At 45.7% G+C, this 19,526-nt stretch overlaps 1 protein-coding gene across 1 annotated transcript in view; it reads right to left on the bottom strand.

The window, feature by feature from the left end:
• PPM1H (protein phosphatase, Mg2+/Mn2+ dependent 1H) overlaps positions 1-19,526 on the bottom strand; it is a 248,213-nt gene that overhangs the window by 121,349 nt on the left and 107,338 nt on the right. Inside the window, exon 3 of the mRNA XM_080659590.1 lies at positions 8,505-8,846. Coding sequence (XP_080515716.1) covers positions 8,505-8,846 — 342 coding nt within the window. The remainder of the gene's footprint in view (positions 1-8,504; positions 8,847-19,526) is intronic.

Raw genomic sequence — 19,526 nt, 5'->3', positions numbered from 1 at the left:
TGTCCGGGCTGACTGGGAGGGTGCCGCTGGCAGGCCGAGGGCCTTCACTTTAGTGATTCTTGGTGGCTCAGTGGCTTCGGCCAGCTCCTCGTGCAAAGTGAGAGAGAATTCAGGAACCCAGCATTTATCAGCAATGGCTTTACTCCAGGGGCCAGACGTGGGGACACAAAGCTAGATAAACACCAATGGGAAACTAGAGACAAAAAAGAGCCTGAGTTGAGGCCACAGAATAGGAACAGGGTTTGGGTCAAAAAGTAAGGAGAGAAAAAAGTACAAAGTCAGGAGCTGGGAGAAACCAACATACTGGGAATGAAGTGGGAAAGGGGAAAGGCAGTTGGAGGGCTGAGGAGTATGGGGGTAGGGGAGGGGGTGGGAAAAGAGTGTGTGTTTGGGGGGGCGGTCATATGGCAGTTCAGAAGCAGGTGAAGGGAAACTCCAGCAAGGGAGTAAGTGAACAGCAGCATCAAAGTTGTGCAAGGCTCCGCCATTGGGGCATGTGCCGTGGACTCTTCCGCTTGTCTTCTCACAAGACTGTCAGGAGCAAGAGGTTCCTGGCCAAGAAAACAAGGCAGAACCGGCCCATTCCCCATTGGATTTGGACGGAAACCGGTAATACAATCAGGCACAACTCCAAGAGGAGACACTGGAGAGGAACCAGGCTGGGTCTGTAAGGAGTCGCCCGAGAGAGGCACTCACACCCAGCTGCACCCAGGATGCCCGCAGCCAACCACGTCCCTGAAAAGCTAGATCACTACTGTTGGGCAACTGGGTGTTTTTATTGGGAAATTATCGGAAGAATGATTTTTCTCTTTGTTGACATTTTTCTGCACTAGTAGGCTGAGTCAGTAATAAACATGTGAGACCTTTTTTTAAAAAAAAAAGCTACACAAGGGTCAAGCATGAGGACTACCTTCAAAGACTTTACTTAAACTGTATAAATCAGCTTTCTTAAAGGCCTGTTGTGAGGATTAAATTAGATGGTATGTGTGAGGGGCTTCGCAGGGCATCCAGATCTTTCCCACAGCCTGGAACTCCATGACTGAGAGCACTGCTACACCCTCAACACCTACACTGGGTCAGGTTAAATAAAGGTAGCTTAAGAAATGTCTAGTAAGTGGGCAAATGAAGTCATACAACTTAAAATGCCTGGGTTTCAAAAGGATCTCCCACCATCTTTTCTCTGCTGTAACATGAGAAGTGTGTTCACGATTCACAAATGAAAAGCTTACAATGCAAATAACTGCTCACTCCGATCAGTAAGTAGGAACCCACACTTCAGTCAGTGAAGTCCCATGACCAGAACGACTGAATGTTCTGGGAACCTCACAGGGATGGCTGGAGGGAGAAGGGAAGGAGGGGCCTGGATGGCCACCAGGAAGGGTTGTCAAACAGAAGTGAGAGAGAAGAGAAAGCAAGCATCCAGCTGGCAGAAGTTCTGTGTTTTTAACCATCCAACTATGCATAAACAGAACCAAAATCCTGCCCACAAAGGCGTTTGTGGATGGATTTATTCATTTTTTCACACTTAAAATAAATAATATCAAGTTGATATTATGATAGATATGTATTTCATCAAATTATCATATGAACTGGTATGTGAAGTCCACACCCAATTATTACTACTTTTTATATATTGGAAGGAACTGCTCTAGCTCAGAAACCATCCTTTCACATCCAGAATCAATATTTGTATAAATACTTCAAGTCTGGATGAAAGGCAATTTTTATGAAAACCCCCCTGGGCGCCCCTGCTTGCATGCTGTACATGGACTAGGTATGAATGGTTCTTGACAGACTTACATCAGTGGAGTGATCTGCGGACGGCGGGGTGGGGGGTGGGGTGGGCGGGAGGGATGCTCTGCTACACAGAGGCCATGGCAGAGTCCTCTGGGGCTCAGACAGGCAAGTTTATTCTGCATCATATGTGCAGTATCGTGGTTTACATCACAAGAAAACCTGATTATAAAATTATGTAATCCTTCTTAAAAAACCGAGGCAGAGTGTGCAACACTAAGACTTTCTGCTACGGCAGAGTTCATATTTGTCTTTAATTTTGGGGAAACACTCCTGTTAGCTTGCCCAGTTATCCCATGCTATTACATTAATCGTGATTCAATGGTTTTTTTCCTAATTTAAATAATTTCTTTAATCTTTTCCTGTGTTTCAACTATTTTCCCTCTTTAGCTCCCCCAGCATAAGGAATGCTAAATTTGGCAGCACTTGCACATAAATAGTGGACTAAAGTCTAGTTACATTTTATCCAAGACACTTTGCTGATATGTTCATGCTTTCCACCCAAACCCCAATTTGTGTGGTAAGATATGTATGCAAGCACACACACACACACACACACACACATACGCTCTAACTATAAGTCTGCTCTTTGGAATCGCAGTGACAAGGATTTGAAAGCTGTGTTTCCATAGACTTCGTCACCCTGAAGGATTCACTGACATTAAAATACACTCTTCTATTTCTCGTAAAACTGGGTGTAACTGGAACATATTCTAAAAATAACTGCTTCCCTCTCCCCTCCCTAGAAGCTAAAATAGCACATTAATTTTCTTCCTACACCACCTATTCCTCTTTAGAAGATGTTTCACAAAATCTTAGTATTGAAAGGAACATTAAAGGACCATCTGGATGATTCTTTTACTACCAGATCTAACCTGATAAATGAAGTCAACGAAGATATATTTACCATTAAATCAACTACCTATTTTCTTCAAACTCTCAACTTTTCCAATTTGCTTTAATTTTTCACACTCTAGGTAAAACATACAAAAATATGCATAACTGTTATTCTTTATTAAAAACCCTCAGGTTTGGGGTTGTTTTTACATCAATGCAATCATGGGGAAAATTGCTTTGTGCTAAACAAGGACCAATTTTAATACTTCCCCGTTTCAGCCAAAACTATTTGGCTAAACTATTTTAGCTAAAATGAGGAAATCAGCAAACCTCAAGACATAAGTCTAGAAAAACTAGTAAAAAAATGCACATATCATCATTCCTTTTTAAGTACGGTCTAAAAGGATAAACTTAAATGACTCATGAGATTCAATTAACGAGATGACTGACTTACTGCTCAACAAGAACCCTGTAGACCCCTCAAGACTCGTTTCTACTGAGCAGGACTGATTTAGCTTGCGTTATGTCTGCATAAATATTATAGTTAACCGAGGTTTATCTCTAGATCAAAAGAATGAATCCGATTTTTAAGACTTGGGGTTTTATTTTGCTTCTTTTTATTGCAAGACAGTGGGAACAATGAGGGGGAAAAAGATGTGTGCCGCATGAGACCAATTCGGCAGGAAAGAGCTGCAAGACAGAAAATACATTGCTGGGGATGGTTGTAATTTGGTTTGAAAGTCCCAGAGATGATGCAATCCCGGATCGTTCTTTGTTTCCTACCAATTTCAGGTTGCGAAAGGAAAGCATCAGACAGCACAAGGCAGCGAGGTTGGGTAGTTTCAATAGGACTTGGCAAGCTCCCCCTAGCTCGGTTAAAACATAGCTCTGAACACATTGCTAACAGTGTCCGTCACAAATAATAAGATTCTGCATGGTTTTAGTATTTGGGTCTGATTTTGGTTTATTCTGAGAACAAGCCAATCTGTCAGCCAGGCAATGGGGAAGGGAAAAAACCAGTACTACTGCCTAGTACTGCCACCTGCTGGCTCTTGCTGGAATCACATGCCCATTCCTTCTTGGAGGAACTTGCTGATCTACCAGAAACAAAGACAAAACAAAACTCTAGCTTAAATACGGGCAGACATGCAGGTCTACAGCTTAACCATGAATATGCTAATTTTTTAAACACAAGAATTTCTAAACTATAAAGCTTTGCATTCATCCTCCTTTGTCACCATTGTGTTACCGTATGGTTTTTACCAACAAAGCCGAGCTGAGTGGTATTTCCATTCATTTACTCACGAACAGATAGCTTTACAAGTTAAAATACTTCCATTTTTCTCCATCATAACAACCATATTCTAGAACATTCTTCACTGTGGTGAGGAATCTATACCTGTCCTGAAAAGGAAATAAGACAGATTTTTAAGGTTCTCCTGCTTAGGGGCCAATTAGGAAAATATACGGGGGACATAAAATGAGGAAGGGTCCAATTAGAAAGTAGCATGTATAAACAAAGAAGCTGCCAGCATTTATAAACCCTTAGACAAAGACACTTCACTGGTTCCCCTTTGGGGGCCCCCTCCCCATGTGGGAGTCTGTATACACTTGCAATAAATTTCCACCCTTTTGCATAAAATCTTTTAGCCCACAAATTTTTATTCTTCAAACTTTGTAGGACAAGAACTCGGAAACCTCAGCTTGCCATTTGGGGTATCACAATTATACCAACAATGAAAGCGACTTCCTTTGAGAATCTGAAATGCTGACTATTCACCCTGTTTTTGTAGGTGGGGAAGTGGGGAGGCTACTATATTCATTTGTTTTATTCACATCTATCATCTTGGGCCAAATAACAACCTATACACAATAGGTGACAAAACTTAGCTGCTAAAGTTGGCACTGTTACAGAGCATTGTTGGGAAGCAGAACTGACGTAAGTCAAAAAGTTCTGAAACCCGGTCCTTTAGGAAGCCATGGTGGTCACAGGAAGGGCTGGCTATGAATCCCTCTCACTAGGAAGGGAGGTCCAAGGTGAGATACAATAAGGGGCCTCAGACACACCTGCCTCTGCCAGCCCACACCGTAAGCATTAGAGGCCAGTGGTCAGTCACCTTCACCACAAGCCACACATGGCGCCAGGCAGCCTGGGGACAGAGGAGGAAAGCAGTGGCCTCCAAGAAGCCTCCGATAGCCGATGAAACTGTTCAAAGAATTTCCCCCCACTCCTGTTAGTCTCTATTTTCTACTAATACCTACCTTTTTGTAGAAATAAGTACTATTTATGTTGGCTTGATGTTTCTGAATCTTTTTAACCGATTGTCCCTCTCAGACAGATATTAACATGCACCACCCTCCTTAAGGCTACTTAGATCATCAAAATAAATGAGATATTGCATATTTATCTCTATATTCATATAATGTGCGACTACAAATGCCCCTAAATATAAAATCTATTCTTTTACTTATAGACCCTCATGGTGTCTAGAAGAATGAGGTTATAAAATATTAGCTCAGTCTATACTAGTGACTGAGAAAGGTATGTGTGTGTGAGAGAGAGAGAGACAGAGTGACAGAGAGAGAGTGGGGGGGGGGGGGAGAGAGAGAAATTACAGAAATGTCATCAGTGAGGCAAATTTGAGGCTTTAGGCGCTGAGCTTGGGAAAGTTTTAGTTATTAAAAGTAAGAGAGAAAGCTGAAATGACTGGGTCTTATTAATACTGAGTTTTCCTGCAAGACCTAAAGAACACCAGAAAGAGGAAAGCTAGAGAGCGGCTGGCTATTGTGAGGAAAGAATGTAGGAGTGGCTGGGAAATTACAAACCTGCCCTTCTCCGAAAAGCCTTGAAAGGCCTGCGGAGGAACGTCCAAGATCAGGCCAAGGCGAGAACATTTCAAAAGACCAAAGTTTACCTTGAAACAATGACTCTCAAAGGCCCAATACTGAGAGGGACAGGAAAGAGTTGACGATGGCCTTTCAGGCCATTAAACCGAGAATACACTGTGTAATTTCCCAAGCAGTGTAATGGCTAAGTCATACACTGTTTCCATAACAATGCAGAAATTTTTTCTGAAGTCCCTGATGAAGCAAAGGAAAAATAAGAACATGTCTCTTTAATTAGTATAAACATAAGCATCATCCAAACAGGAACACTTTGAGAGTAAAAGGGGACAGTATTAATGACGACTAAGGGCCAGAAGCTGGGCCACCCCACCAAGCACCATGAAAACCAAAGAATAATGAGCATCTCACTTGATAAGGCCATACAGGCTGCACAGTCCGGGGGGGGGGGGGGGGGAGGGGAGGGGTCTCTGGCAGTTTGGGGGCCAAAAAGAACAACCTGGGGAAAAGTCAAGTGTGAAGAGGAAGCCGAGGGGTGGGATGGATTGGAGAATAAGAGAGAGTTTTAAAGCCAAAAATTCCTAACATGGCACACCAGGTCCTCCATAGGTGGGTTCTAGACTGTCTCTCCGGTTCACTTTATATCATTCCTACCTTTGAAATCTACCTTCTAACCACGGTGGACTTCGACTTGTTGCCTGCGGCTCGTCTGGGTCCTCTCTCTGATGTTCTTCATGCACAGTTTCCTCTGTCCAGAACACCCTCAGCCTCCCAGGTTTTGTCTGCTTCACTCCTCCCTGACCCCCCTCCCCGCCCTCTGACCCACTTCTCCAGAAAACCCTGAGCTTGCTTCTTTATCTGACTCATATGTCACCAGCACTTCTCCTCTCAAGGTCCTTCCCATTTATATGTTACTTATTTAATACCCGGCTTTGCCTGATTCAATGCTCTTCTCTCAATTAGGCCTGGCATACAGTCAGTTCTGAACAAATACAGGGGTGGGCAAAAGTAGGTTTACAGCTGTTCATGTGGAAAATAATGCAATAATTAATAATAATACAAGAATAAATTCTGTTTTGCATATTCACAACTGTCAACCTACATTTGCCCACCCCTGAATTTATTGGATTGATTGAATTACACAGGAAAATGTAACAATTAAGTTTCCAAGAAAAATGTCAGGTCATGAACTGGCTAGTTAAAAGCGGGAAAAAAATAAAAGTAAATGACAAGAACGAGGCTCCTTACTAAGTATTTTTCTGAATGGGACTTTCATTTCAAGTAGAGCTGCTGCTAGTAACCCGGAGCCATCAATGGCCAGAAGAGGCCCGAGACCCTGTGGAGACCTGACTCGAGGTGACACTGGCCTCTGGTGGATAAAACTGAGACTATAGCAGTTCCCAGTAAAAGGAAAAGGTGTCATGGCACCAGCAATGACTGAAAAACCCAAAGTTTCTTTCGTTTTTCACTTTTCTCCCATGAGGGCTATAAGCCCATTGTCAAATTTCTACCTCAATTACATATTAGCATTCCGGACGCTGGGTCTAGAACACTCATGCACATCCGAGTTCCATGATAGCCGGAGAGTGAGCTGATATGATACCGAGCCCCAATAGGAGTTGATTTTACTACCATGGTTCCTTCCCCCCTGAGTAATCTTTTCCAGCCTCCCAGTATTTTTCTTGGAAATGAAGACCACCAGAGACTCCAGAGACGGAGGTGCACTTTAAGCCACCAGCTACTCGAAGGGTAACTACTATCTGTGACAGGAGAGAGACACTGGCACCAAAGAAGGGATGAGTTAGAGTGAGGAAAGGGTGCAAGGTTGAGGTGCAAATATATGAACTATTTTTGCCTTATAAACAAATCGGATGATGCTGTGCAATATTATTTGCTTTTCTGCTGCCATTAGCACTCTAGCTGCTCTCGCTTCACTTACCGTTTGTCATCATTTTTAAACTCTAGGCTTCAGGATATGGCCGCACATTCACCTTATTCATGTCCTTAGACTGTCCCTACTTATCTCTTACTCTGTCTGCATGCAGGTTGCTGCTAGCTCAGGAGAGGAAATCTTTGAAACCCAAATCATTGCCTCCAGAGAAAGGGATCTCCGAGAGGGAAGGGGGTGCCCAGTGGAGCGGGTCCCCCTTCCATGTGCCTGGGAACAGCTGCACTCTCTCCCGGAGTGTGTTCTAGGAGTGAGGCTGACGGGGGAGGAGGCTGATTCTGATGATCCGACACATTCAAACTTCAATGTACAAACACACCCATGTTCCCAAGCAGAACAAATGATTCTTGGACACTGGCCCGTACTTTTGTGAAGCAGTGAGAACCACATCGCCATGCATCACGTAAAATAGCTGTTCTCAGATCACATTTGTGAAAAGGGGGTCACTCTGAGCACTTTACTAAAAGCTCTGTTTCCCCAAACACCTGGACCCCAGGCACATGTATATAACAGATGGCGACCACGCTCATTTCAATTAAGTGGAAGTGTACCAGCTGGCATCAATATGAGCCTGCCCGAGAGAAGCAATAATGCATACATTTATTTAATAAGCCTATTGCCTCATGCACCATCACTCACTTTCATCTTCTTTTTCATGTTGGCCAGCACTCGATGCCAGGAACTCTATCTTGCTGCCAACTTCTACTGAGAATGGAAATCCTATTATAAAAGGGAGATGTCACTGTGGAACCAGCCACAAGTGGACATGCCCTATCCGGTAATCTTTAAGAAGCAGGAGTTTAAGCCCAGCCCGTGTGGCGTAGCCTTGACCTAGGAACCAGTAGGTGATGCTTTGATTCCTGGTCAGGGCACCTGCTTGGGTTGCGGGCTCCATCCCCGGTAGGGGGCGTGCAGGAGGCAGCAGATGGATGGTTCTTTCTCATCATCGATGTTTCCACTCTCACTCCCTCTCCCTTCCTCTCTGAAATCAATAAAAATAAGAAAAAAATAAGAAGCAGCAAGAGTTTGGCATCAGTGACCTCCCAGCCCCCGTCGCCCCGGCCCCTTGGGCCATACCTACCATTTCCTTGAATGCGCTCTCAAGGGCCCCGATGACCAGACACTCGTGGGGAATCTTCTTCTCGGTGAAGAAGCGCGTGGGCGGGGTGCCGGGGGAGCCGGGTGCCCCCACGCCTCCGCGGAGCGAGGCGGCGCGGGTGAGCGCGCGTCCGGTGGGCGCGCCCTCGGGCTCCTCGCCCAGGCAGGCGGGCGGCAGGACGGCCGAGTTCCTCAGGATCTCCACCAGCTCCCGCAGCTGCTCGGCCACGTGGTGCTGCAGCAGGCGGGACGCCACCACCGCCGCGCCGGACCCCGCGTGGCCATCGAACAGCGACCAGTAGTGGCAGCAAACGCCTTCCGATTCCTGCTGGGAGAGGGACGGGGCTGCGTGAGAACAGCGAGGCCACTGTCCGCGGCACCCACGTGGCCGGGCCCACCGGGCTCAGCGCATCCGCCTGGAGGGCTGGGGTCTGCACCCATGGGGGCAAAACACGGCAACGATACCCAGGGAAGGGCCCCCAGGTTTGTCACTGCTGGTTCCCCCACCCTCGGGATGAAGCTCCCTGCCTCTCCACCAGGCGGAAGGGACCCAACTGATCGCGTGCTCATCTGGGTCCCTGGGGCCGAGATCTCCTTAAGGGGATGGGTAGATGTTTGAGGTGAAATCCCATACAGACAGATACGTGTTTAGAAGTCCAGCTTTAACCTCGAATCGGCCCTTTTTGGCAGGTTCTTCAAGGGGAAATACATGGACTCATTTTCCCTCCTTAGGCCTTTATATTCTCTGAGAACTGCCCCCTCCTCTTTGGTCTACATCCTGAATTTTTGGAACACAGTCTTCCCTTAGATGCTCAGTCCAGTACAGGCTTCACAATTCACATCTCCTGCCCTGCCTCCTACCTCCCCCAGTCTTCCAGCTGTCACTCAGCGTGCTTCCTCTTCCGGCCCTAATGCTGCTCATACAGCCATGAGCAGCCCGCAGCCCCACACCTTCCATGGATTTAGTACCTGTCAGGTGGTTTCTAGACAATTTCAAAAGTAACGGTTTTTAAAAAGCATGTTTGAATCACACGTGCCTAAGATCTTAGCTATGGGGGAAAAAAGGAGCTCAATTAAGATCTATTAAATACTGAGATAACACAGGTAAGGTGCATATGACATCCACTTCTGACTGCTGGGCTTATTATCCTGCAACAGTAAATACTGGGTTCTTTATTAGCTGAAGCCATTAAATAAAACTTTCTTTTGGCCCATCTTATTTTTTTAATTGAAATATATTTGACATACACTAGTGTGTAAATTTAAGGTGTACAATATGTTGACAATACATTTATGTACTGTACTATGATTACCATTATAGCAATAGTTAGCATGTCATGTAATTCTTTTTTGTGTGGTTAGAATAATTAAGATATACTCTCTTGCAAGTGTAATTATTACAACACAATATTGCTTCTATATTCACTATATTATATCTCATTGCAAGTCTGTCCCCTTAAACAGCATCTCTACCATTGTCGGTCTATCTTAGAACGATGCTGGAAGATATTGTATAGTTATGGGGACCTATGCCATTACTCTATTTGCACCCTTTAAAACTTTTCCACTCAATTCTGTGCTAGGTGCTAAGAGATAAACTGGTGGGGTTTTGTTTGTTTGTTTGTTTTTTAGTCACAAATATTTACTGAGCATTCTCTGTATGACAGGCACAAAAACATAAGCAGTGGGGATAAACGACTGGATAAAAGAGATATCAGACATGGTCTCATACTAATCCAGTGGGAAAGAGAGACACCGATCAAATAATCACACAAGTAAAACCTAAGACTGTAATTCTGGTGAGGGCTACAAGAGAGGTCCCCGTGCTGTGAGGCCAGCCTGCAGAGCGCCCGGCGGAGGCGCTTCCTGTGACAGGAGGACCAGGCTGAGGGCTGCTGGAAGGAAACAAGATAAGGAAAGGAGGGGAGAGGGTGCCAGGGAGCAGCAGCGGAGACTGAACCATGGCCCCGTGGCTGAATAGGGCAGTGAGGCAGGAAAGGAGGGGGTGAGGTCAGGCTTGAGAGGGAGGTAGCAGCTAGACCACTCAGTTCTGCCAGGACACATGAAGATTTTGCCTTTAGGCGAAGAGTAACAAAAGCCACTGGTTGAGATGGGAATGGCTGTAGGGAGGGGTTATAAGGTTAAGCCTTGACTGACCTGCTGGCAAAGCAGCAAACAAGCCCCAGCTTAGAGGGCGCAGCCCTCTTAACATAATTAAGCTTGACCTTATGACCTCCCTAGAGCCTTCCTGGGTAGCTAATGGGCTGTGGGAGGTGCAGCAAGTGCTGCCAAAACAAGTGAAACTCACAAGAACATTGTAACTGTGGTGACCACTACCTTGTTTACCTCTGGCTATAAAATAATCAGCTTGCAGTCTGGATCTGATCTGTGGCCTCAGCCAGGCACAGAAGATCCGTCTAGAAGACCCAGCTTATTCTCTTTGTCTTTTCTTCATCCTTCGCCCGCCCTCCCTCAGGCTTGCCGAACCCTTGGCTGTGCTGGCACGGCACAAATGGCAAAGTTGATTTATGTTTTTAAAAGATCACTCAAATGTTGCTAGGGAGAAGAGAGTGAAAGTAAGGATGCCATCCTAAAAAGATATTTAACCTAATTCAGGCAGTGAGAAACACTTATGAACAACTAAAGTAACAAAACAGAGGAATAAGCCCTGTCACTCAGGGAAAAATTAAGTGGAAAGAGCAATGACTTGAGGATTAGAAAAATGGATTCCAGGGGCATCCCTGACACCAATCCCCTACATGGGAGGCAGAGCAAGGTTAGGGAGGCAGTGCAGGCACTAGACCAGCGGGTCACTCTAGGGCTGGCTGCCCCTGTTGTTTTCCATCGCTGTGCCATGTTTTCCTAGTAAGTAAAATGCAGGTGATAGCTTGTCTTATGGGGTGGGGGTATCTGGGAGGGTTCAATGGTAATTTGTAAGTGACCAATTAAGCAACCCAGCATACACTGTGTGTGTGGCTGCTATCATTACATTACAATAGGATCATGGGTGAGTCATTTTCCGGGCTTTTCAGTTCTTCAGGAGGGGTTACCCTAGAACAGTGGTCGGCAAACCGCGGCTCGCAAGCCACATGCGGCTCGTGAGCCGCGGTTTGCCGCTCTGTTGACTGAGTTTGCCGACCACTGTCCTAGTTCATAGGTCAAAGTTCAACTACTGAGCCACAGTGTTCCTCTTTTAAATGCCTAGGTCAGTGGTCGGCAAACTCATTAGTCAACAGAGCGGTTTGCCGACCACTGCCCTAGAAGATTCCGATGCTTCTACTAACTCCGAAAGTCCTGTATTTAAGACGTACAGATCAGTGTTGTCTGCGGGTGTGGAGGAAGAAGTTGGGCCTTGAAGCCCAAATAAGTAGACTTTGGATGATATGGTGGCCCAGGAGAGGCAAGTCCTGGGAGGCTTAGGTGATGTGGCCGACTCTGGCAGAGGCTTACCCAGAATCCACGCCCCCTCTGTCACACCAATGATTCTGTTTGGGGCAGCAATGTAGCCACTAAAAATACTTCCCCAGACTCCCTTGCAGCTGTGTGGTCATGTGACCCTGTGCACTCCAGGGAGCTGCAAGGGCAAGTCTCCTGGGTACAATTTCCAGAAAAGCTACTGTTTTCCTGATAAAAAGGACAACTCAACTGGTGCGGGGTTTTGCCTTTTGTCCTTCCCCCTTTCTTCCTGCCTGGGTCACAGAAGCAACACCTGAAGGTGGAGTAATAACCCTCCTGCAAAAAGGGCTGAAAGCTGCGACTCTGTGGTGGGGCAGGAGGCAGGAGCCTGGCCGGGGATGCCGGGCGCGGGAGGCCACACTGCCCTGGACAGCCCACCTCGGGGCGTCCTGTCACGCGGGCTTCAGGACATTTTGATAGGCCTCTGTTAGGTTCTGTAGCGAGAGCTGGGGACATGGAGAAGAGCAGACGCGCATGTTTACCTAGCATCCTGGGAGCTGTGGCATGAGGCGGGAGGGCAGCATGCAAGATGAGTAAGGCACAAGCACAGAAAGAGTGAGAAGCAATCCCAGCAGGCAGAATAAAAGGGGTCCCCGGGCATCCTTGGATGGAATTCAGAGTCTGTGAATCTCTATTTTCAAAAACTTCTGAAACTTGGCATTTCCTCCTATTATGACTGCAAGGCAACACCTATGACTCGGTTGCCAACAGCAATAAGGCATTGTCATTCCACACGTCCTGTCATTCCACACATCTTGACTGACTGTTGATGCTCACTGCTACCTGCAATGGTGGCAGCAGCTATTAAAGCCACCTCTGGCTCTTGTCATTTGCCGCATTAGTAAAGTACATGCTGCCATATTACATCCTCACAACCTGGGAAAAGTGGCAAAAGGAAGGGAAATCTTGCTCAACGCATCTAATTCCCCAGACTCCAGGCCACTGGAGTAAAACCCGCACACAGTCCTCCTGCGCCCGATATTTCAGTGAAAACCCAGCGAACGTGTCTGATGTGTCTGAGGAGGCTGCCACAGGCGCAGGCGAGGGGTGGAGAGGCGCAGCTGTCTCAGGGCCCAGGTGCAGTTACATCACCGTCATCATGTTTCTAAAGCCTTGATTTAAACCAAAGCAGACCAAACCCCATGAAAAAAACAGGCTACACTGCAATGGAACGCTACTGCAGTCTGCAAAAGCAGCTCTGAAATTCTTCTGACAAGTATTCCAAGCATTTCCTTTAACAAGGCCGAGCGCTTTGCAGTAACCACAGCAACCAGGTGACAATACGTCTGGGGGCTTTCCGCGCAGTCAAGAGGACACCTGGTTGGGGGACTTCTGAGTGGGGCCCAGGGGGTCAACACTGTCCTTGTGAGAACTCCTCTGCACAGCTCATTTTAAAAATGCAATTAATAATTTTCACAGCTAAAACTTGTAAGACAATTTTTCCACAAAAAGTTTGTTTCGTACTGCGTAATCTAACTCTGGCTGATGTGGGGACCAAGCACAGACCAGTGAAGTATCTCTAAAGGTGGGGTCCCTCCCATGATCAATTTTGAAACTGCACCCCCCCACCCCCACACACACACCTGGGGATTGTAACGAGCAGCCAAAGTTGAGAACCCCTTGTCTCATGGAAAGAGGGCTGCTAAGCAGTCAGGAGACTCACTTACTAGCCCCAAGTCTGCCCTGGGTTCACTGGGTGACCTCGGAAAGTCACTTACATTCCCCTGAACTGAGCAGACGAGTGATGTCCAAACTGTCTTCCTGGTTCTGACGTGGTGCCTTAGGAAAGAGGGAGTGAGGTGGGTGCTGAAGCGATGAGTTCCTCTGACAATTCCAACCAGAGCAGTGCAGCTTTATCAGTTATAAACACCAGGGTTTTGCCCAGCTGGTATGGCTCAGCAGTTGAGCATCAACCCAGAAACCAAAAGGTCGTTGGTTTGATTCCCGGGCAGGGCATATGCTGGGGTTGCCAGCTCCATCCCCAGTAGGGAGCATGCAGGAGGCAGCTGATCGATGATGATCCTCTCTCATTGATGTTTCTCTCTCTCTATCCCTCTTCCTTCCCCTCTCTCTCTCTAAAAATCAATAAAAAGATAATTTTTAAAAAAGAAAAAACACTAGAGTTTTGCGAAAGATGTTGGACAAAAAGATACAACTGTCTAAAAAAAATTTCTAAGCCCTTAAACTAGATAAAACCAAGCCCATTAAGAGATTTCCAAACGTTCAGTGTCCTCTTAGGGCAAGGAACTTAAAGTAAGTGATACACTACGTGGGAAAGTGGGCTCTCACCACATGCTTCGACTTCAGGCCAGCCGTTAAAGTGTAAGAGACCACAGACTCACAGAGACACCCGGGGATGGGTCTCTAGGCACCTTCCCATCACTTACCAAGCCTTACACTGTAAGCAATATTCTAGATGCTTCACACACATTAGCTCAATGAGCCTTACTCCAAACCTATGAATAACCACGCTATAGGAATGGTCACTCTCCCCATTCTATAGAGGAGAAAATGAGGGACCGAGTGTACCTGATCGAGGTCACCACCTGAGTGATGTGGCTGGGGTCACACCATCAACCTATGTGAAGCTAAAATACCCTACCCCACTCTCCTCCGGCCCCTGGCGAAAAGCTTGCCCTAATGCACACTTGGCTCTCAAATCTACTTCCCCACTCTGCAACCGGAATTGGAATCTGGGTAATTTTTCCTAAAACACAAAATCTGATCATCAAACAACCTGCTCAGAAGCTGGCTCCAGTCTCCAAGCCCCAGTGTGCATGCAACCTCTGACCCAGTCTCTTATTCTCTCTGACTCCAAATCCCACCCACACTTGCAGCTCATCACAACCACTGCTAACCTACCCACCCCTGCTCGATTCCCCCCACCGCCTCCCCGCCCCCCCGCCGGCTTAGTATTCGGCTTAAATATCATCTCCAAATTCTCACTGCACCCTGAACCCACCATAATGCAGAATTCGTCATATTGTACATTATCGGTCACCTGCTTGGACAATGACAGAAAGAAAGAATATTCTGGAAAAGGGGAACTAATAGGCAATGCAGGTGAAAAGAGGAGTATATGTGGTAACACATGGACACACCAGGGTTATTTTAAAAGTTGGGTAATGTACATATGCACCTTCAAGTGACGCCACACACACAGACCCCATCTGTCCTGATGCGTCAGCATAGAAAAGCACAGGCCCCACAGCAAGACACCTGGGCTCTTGAATTTACTATGATGTGGTCTTAGGCAAGTTCTTTACCTTCTCCCAAATGCTTCCTTATTTAAAGAACAAGATAAAACTAGGACATACTAGGTGTACCAGTTAATAATGCGGATTTCTTTTAATAGATGGAGTTACACACATATATGCGATTTAATATGTATGCTATTTTGTTGTAAATGCGATTTAATATGTATGCTATTTTGTTGTATTGACAGCAAGCTTCAAAACTTCATGTCAGATTTGCTGAAGGTGTTAACATCATAGATATTTTTATGCTTAAAAATGTCAAATTTCATGCAAAAAAAAAAGAGCATTTGTGGGAAGTTTTAATTCATTACTTTATTTTGAAGAAAAGTGCTGCTGAAAGTTATCGTATACTTCAGGAAGCTTATGGTGAACATGCTCCATCTCAAGATACTTGTGAACGCTGGTTTAAACGCTTTAAAAGTGATGATTTCGAAGTGAAAAATAACGTCTAGGTCAACTGAAAAAGTTTGAAGACCAACAATTACAAGCATTATTGGATGAAGATGCGTGTCAAACGCAAGAACAACTTGCAGAAAGATTAAATGTTGCTCTGCAAACAATTTCCGATAGTTTACAAGCAATGGGAAAGATTTTAAAGGAAGGAAAATGGGTGCCACATCAACTGAACGAAAGACAAAAGGAAAACCGAAAAGTCATCAGTAAAATGTTGCTTCAGCGGCACGAATTGCGTTGAATTTGCATCGAATTGTGACTGGCGATGAAAAGTGGATTTATTTTGAGAATCCCAAATGCACAAAATCATGGGGTGATCCAGGTCAACCATCAACATCTACTGTGAGGCCAAATTGCTTCGGAAAGAAGACAATGCTCTGCGTTTGATGGGATCAGGAAGGTGTGATGTATTATGAATTTCTAAAACCAGGTGAAACCGTTAATACTGATTGCTACCAACAACAAAAAATCAGTTTGAACCACACTTTGATCGTGAAACCACCAGAATGTGCCAGAAGACACAGCGAAGTAATTTTGCTTCATGATAACGCACCATCACACACTTCAAAACCAGTTCAAGACACGTTAAAAGATCTTGCCTGGGAAGTATTAACCCACTCGCCATATTCACCAGACCTTGCTCCTTCAGATTACCACTTGTTCTGATCGATGGCACATGCACTTTCTGAGCAGCACTTCAAAACATACAAAGAAGTGGAAAACTGGGTCTCTGAATGGTTTGCCTCAAAACAAGAAAAGTTCTATTGGGACGGTACCCACAAATTACCTGAAAGATGGGGGGAATGTGTTGCTAGCAATGGACATTACTTTGAATAAAGCACTTTTGATGTTTCTCTTGAAATTATCATGTTTTCTTTGATTATAAAATCCACATTATTAACCGGTACACCTCGTAAACTGTAAGGACTCACTCATTTAAGACCTGTCTTGGAGTCCCTCTCCTACGTGCCTGGCTCAGGCTGCACACTGGGGTTACAGCAGGGAGGGGAACATGATGGTTCCCAAGCTCCAGAAGCTGACACTCTAGAACATGAACAGGTAACTACAAGTGTGTTAAGAAGGAGGAGTGCATGGTGCCACAGGAGTGGAAGATGTGTATTAAATGTGCAGACTACCATGGGTTGGGGAGGTAGGGATGTGACCATAACGGGATAACACGAGGGAGCAATTGTAATGATAGAACTGTTGTATCCTGGTAGTGATTACATGAATCTATGTATATGTTAAAATTCATAAACTATACACCAAAAGAAACATACTGTATAATAATTTTTTAAACAATAAATAAAACGTATAGCACTATGTCCAGCATAGAAGAGAAACAAAAAAAAGCTAGAAGCAATAGTAATCCCTTAAACTCCCTATCAAATGGCCTGGGTGGGGGAGCATGAGCAGGCAAGGGGCTTAAGGACACCCTTACGCTGGGATGCCAAGATGCGCACGTTAGCTCCTTACTTTTAACTCTGTTCAACGGGACGCTCACCTTCCCCTCCCTCACTGTGTAGCACCTGTCACTTCTATTCTCCTTAAATTCTTTCCAACGGAAAAATCTAAGTTCGAAGTACATCTACTGAGTACCTACTGTGCCTAATCCTCACCACACCACCATAAAATGGGCGTCATTAATCCATTTTACCAACGGTTTAATGAGGGCACAGGCAGTTAAGTAACTCTCTGGTACGTGGTGATATCAAGATTAGAACACAGTCCTTCAGATTCCAAGTTAAGGGATCTTTCCAATTTCCCAATACAAACAACTTTGTGGAATTAATCTCCCTGGTTTCTGTGACTCTGTAGCTTTTAGGACCTCTGCGCTAATTTACTTGGTTGCTTACTAGTAACTGCATACATGTCTTGGGCCATGAACTAATTGCTAAAACTTCTCCACAGTGGTCCCGGATTAATCTCTGGTAGAATCAGAAAATGTCCCTGGGTCAATGGCCCAGGATGCAAAGTTCTACACCTGAAAAATCAACCCTTTAAATTCAGAGTCACATACTCTTAACACAACAAATATTAAAATTACTAATATTATTTTAACAATTTACCTTGTTTTTGCTTCAGACAGCATGAATGAAAGGTGCACTCTACTTTGAGAAAAGCATGATTGAGCCCTTTCCTGACTTACCACATAATTAAATTTGACAGCCATCACTTATGCCTCACAAAAGAATGACTTTGAAGCAGTTCCCCCAGTCGCATGGTAAATTATTTCACTTATAAACAATATAGTCTTATTCGTAATTTACAACACATACACGCATTCCCACGTCCTTTCAGGAATACACCTGCAGCCAAATAAAGAAAAATTCCAGAAGGTGACAAATTGAGAATTGAAAGTTCACAGTTTCTCTTTTAGGATTTCTCTACAGTAGGCTCAATGTCACATTCTCCTTTCTCAAGTTCTAGAAACTGCTTTTTTAACAATGTTGCATATTGTCTTTTATCCTATTTTCATGATTACCTATAATGCCAGAACTTGAATTAATGAGTTGTAACTGGGGAAGAGCTTCTTGAGTATTTCAATAAATATAAAACTGCTCCAAACAGAAATTTATCCACTGAACCGAGAGCTGAAATAAGTCCTGCTACAAGCAGCGTGTATCCATTTTGGCTCAGGTGAAATTACAGCACAGCTAATCAAGTATGTAAAAAACCAGTAGCCTAGCCCAGCCAGTGTGGCTAAGTGGTTGAGCATCAACCTATAAACCAGGAGGCCAAGGTTGGATTCCCGGCCAGGCCACATGCTGAGCTTGCGGACTCATTCCCTAGTAGGGGGTGTGTAGGAGGCAGCCCATCAGTGATTCTCTCTCATCATTGATGTTTCTATCTCTCTCTCCTTTCCTCTCTGAAATCTATCCTATCTAATAAGAGTAATATGCAAATTAACCATCACTCCACTATACCCACAAACCACGCCCACCAGCCAATCAGGAGCAAGTATGCAAATTAACCCAACCAAGATGGCTGCGGCCACGGAGCGAGCAGGAGGCTTGGGTTTCCCAGGCAATGGAGGAAGCCAAACTTTCCACACACCCTGGCGGGCCCAGGCCTCCACTCAAGGCTACAAAGTTTCAGTTATAGAAGATAAATAAATCCCAACAGAAATGGCTGCCTCCACGGAGCAAGCAGGAGGCTTGGTTCTGCTCCAGGCTACAAAGTTTCAATTATAGAAGATAAATAAATCCCATATACCAGAGCCTCCACTTGGGTTGCCGGGGGCGTGGCCGGCCTGCAAACCACCACAGGCCCCTCGCCCAGGCTTCCCCACCGCCCCAAGGGAACCCCCACCCTGATCCGGGACACCAGGACAAACCAGCTGGCTCCCACCCGTGCACCAGGCCTCTATCCTATCTAATAAAAGAGTAATATGCAAATTGACCATCACTCCAACACACAAGATGGCTGCCCCATGTGGTCAAAGATGGCTGCCCCCATGTGGACACAAGATGGCCACCACAAGATGGCCAGCAGGGGAGGGCAATTGGGAGGGACCAGACCTGGAAGGGAGGGCAGTTGGGGGCAATCAAGCCTGCAGGGGAGGGCAGTTAGGGGTGACCAGGCCTGCAGGGAAGGGCAGTTAGGGGCAAACAGGCTGGCAGGGGAGCAGTTAGGCATCAATCAGGCTGGCAGGGGAGTGGTTAGGGGGTGATCAGGCTGGCAGGCAGAAGCGGTTAGGGGCAATCAGGAAGGCAGTCAGGCGAGCAGTTGGGAGCCAACAGTCCTGGATTGTGAGAGGGATGTCCGACTGCCTGTTCGGGATCAGACTCAGGCCTAAACTGGCAGTCGGACAACCCTTGAGGGGTCCCAGATTGGAG

The sequence above is a fragment of the Plecotus auritus genome, assembly GCF_963455305.1.
Source record: "Plecotus auritus genome assembly, chromosome: 3".
In the NCBI taxonomy this organism is placed as follows: domain Eukaryota; kingdom Metazoa; phylum Chordata; class Mammalia; order Chiroptera; family Vespertilionidae; genus Plecotus; species Plecotus auritus.
This window is presented reverse-complemented; position numbering and strand designations above follow the sequence as displayed.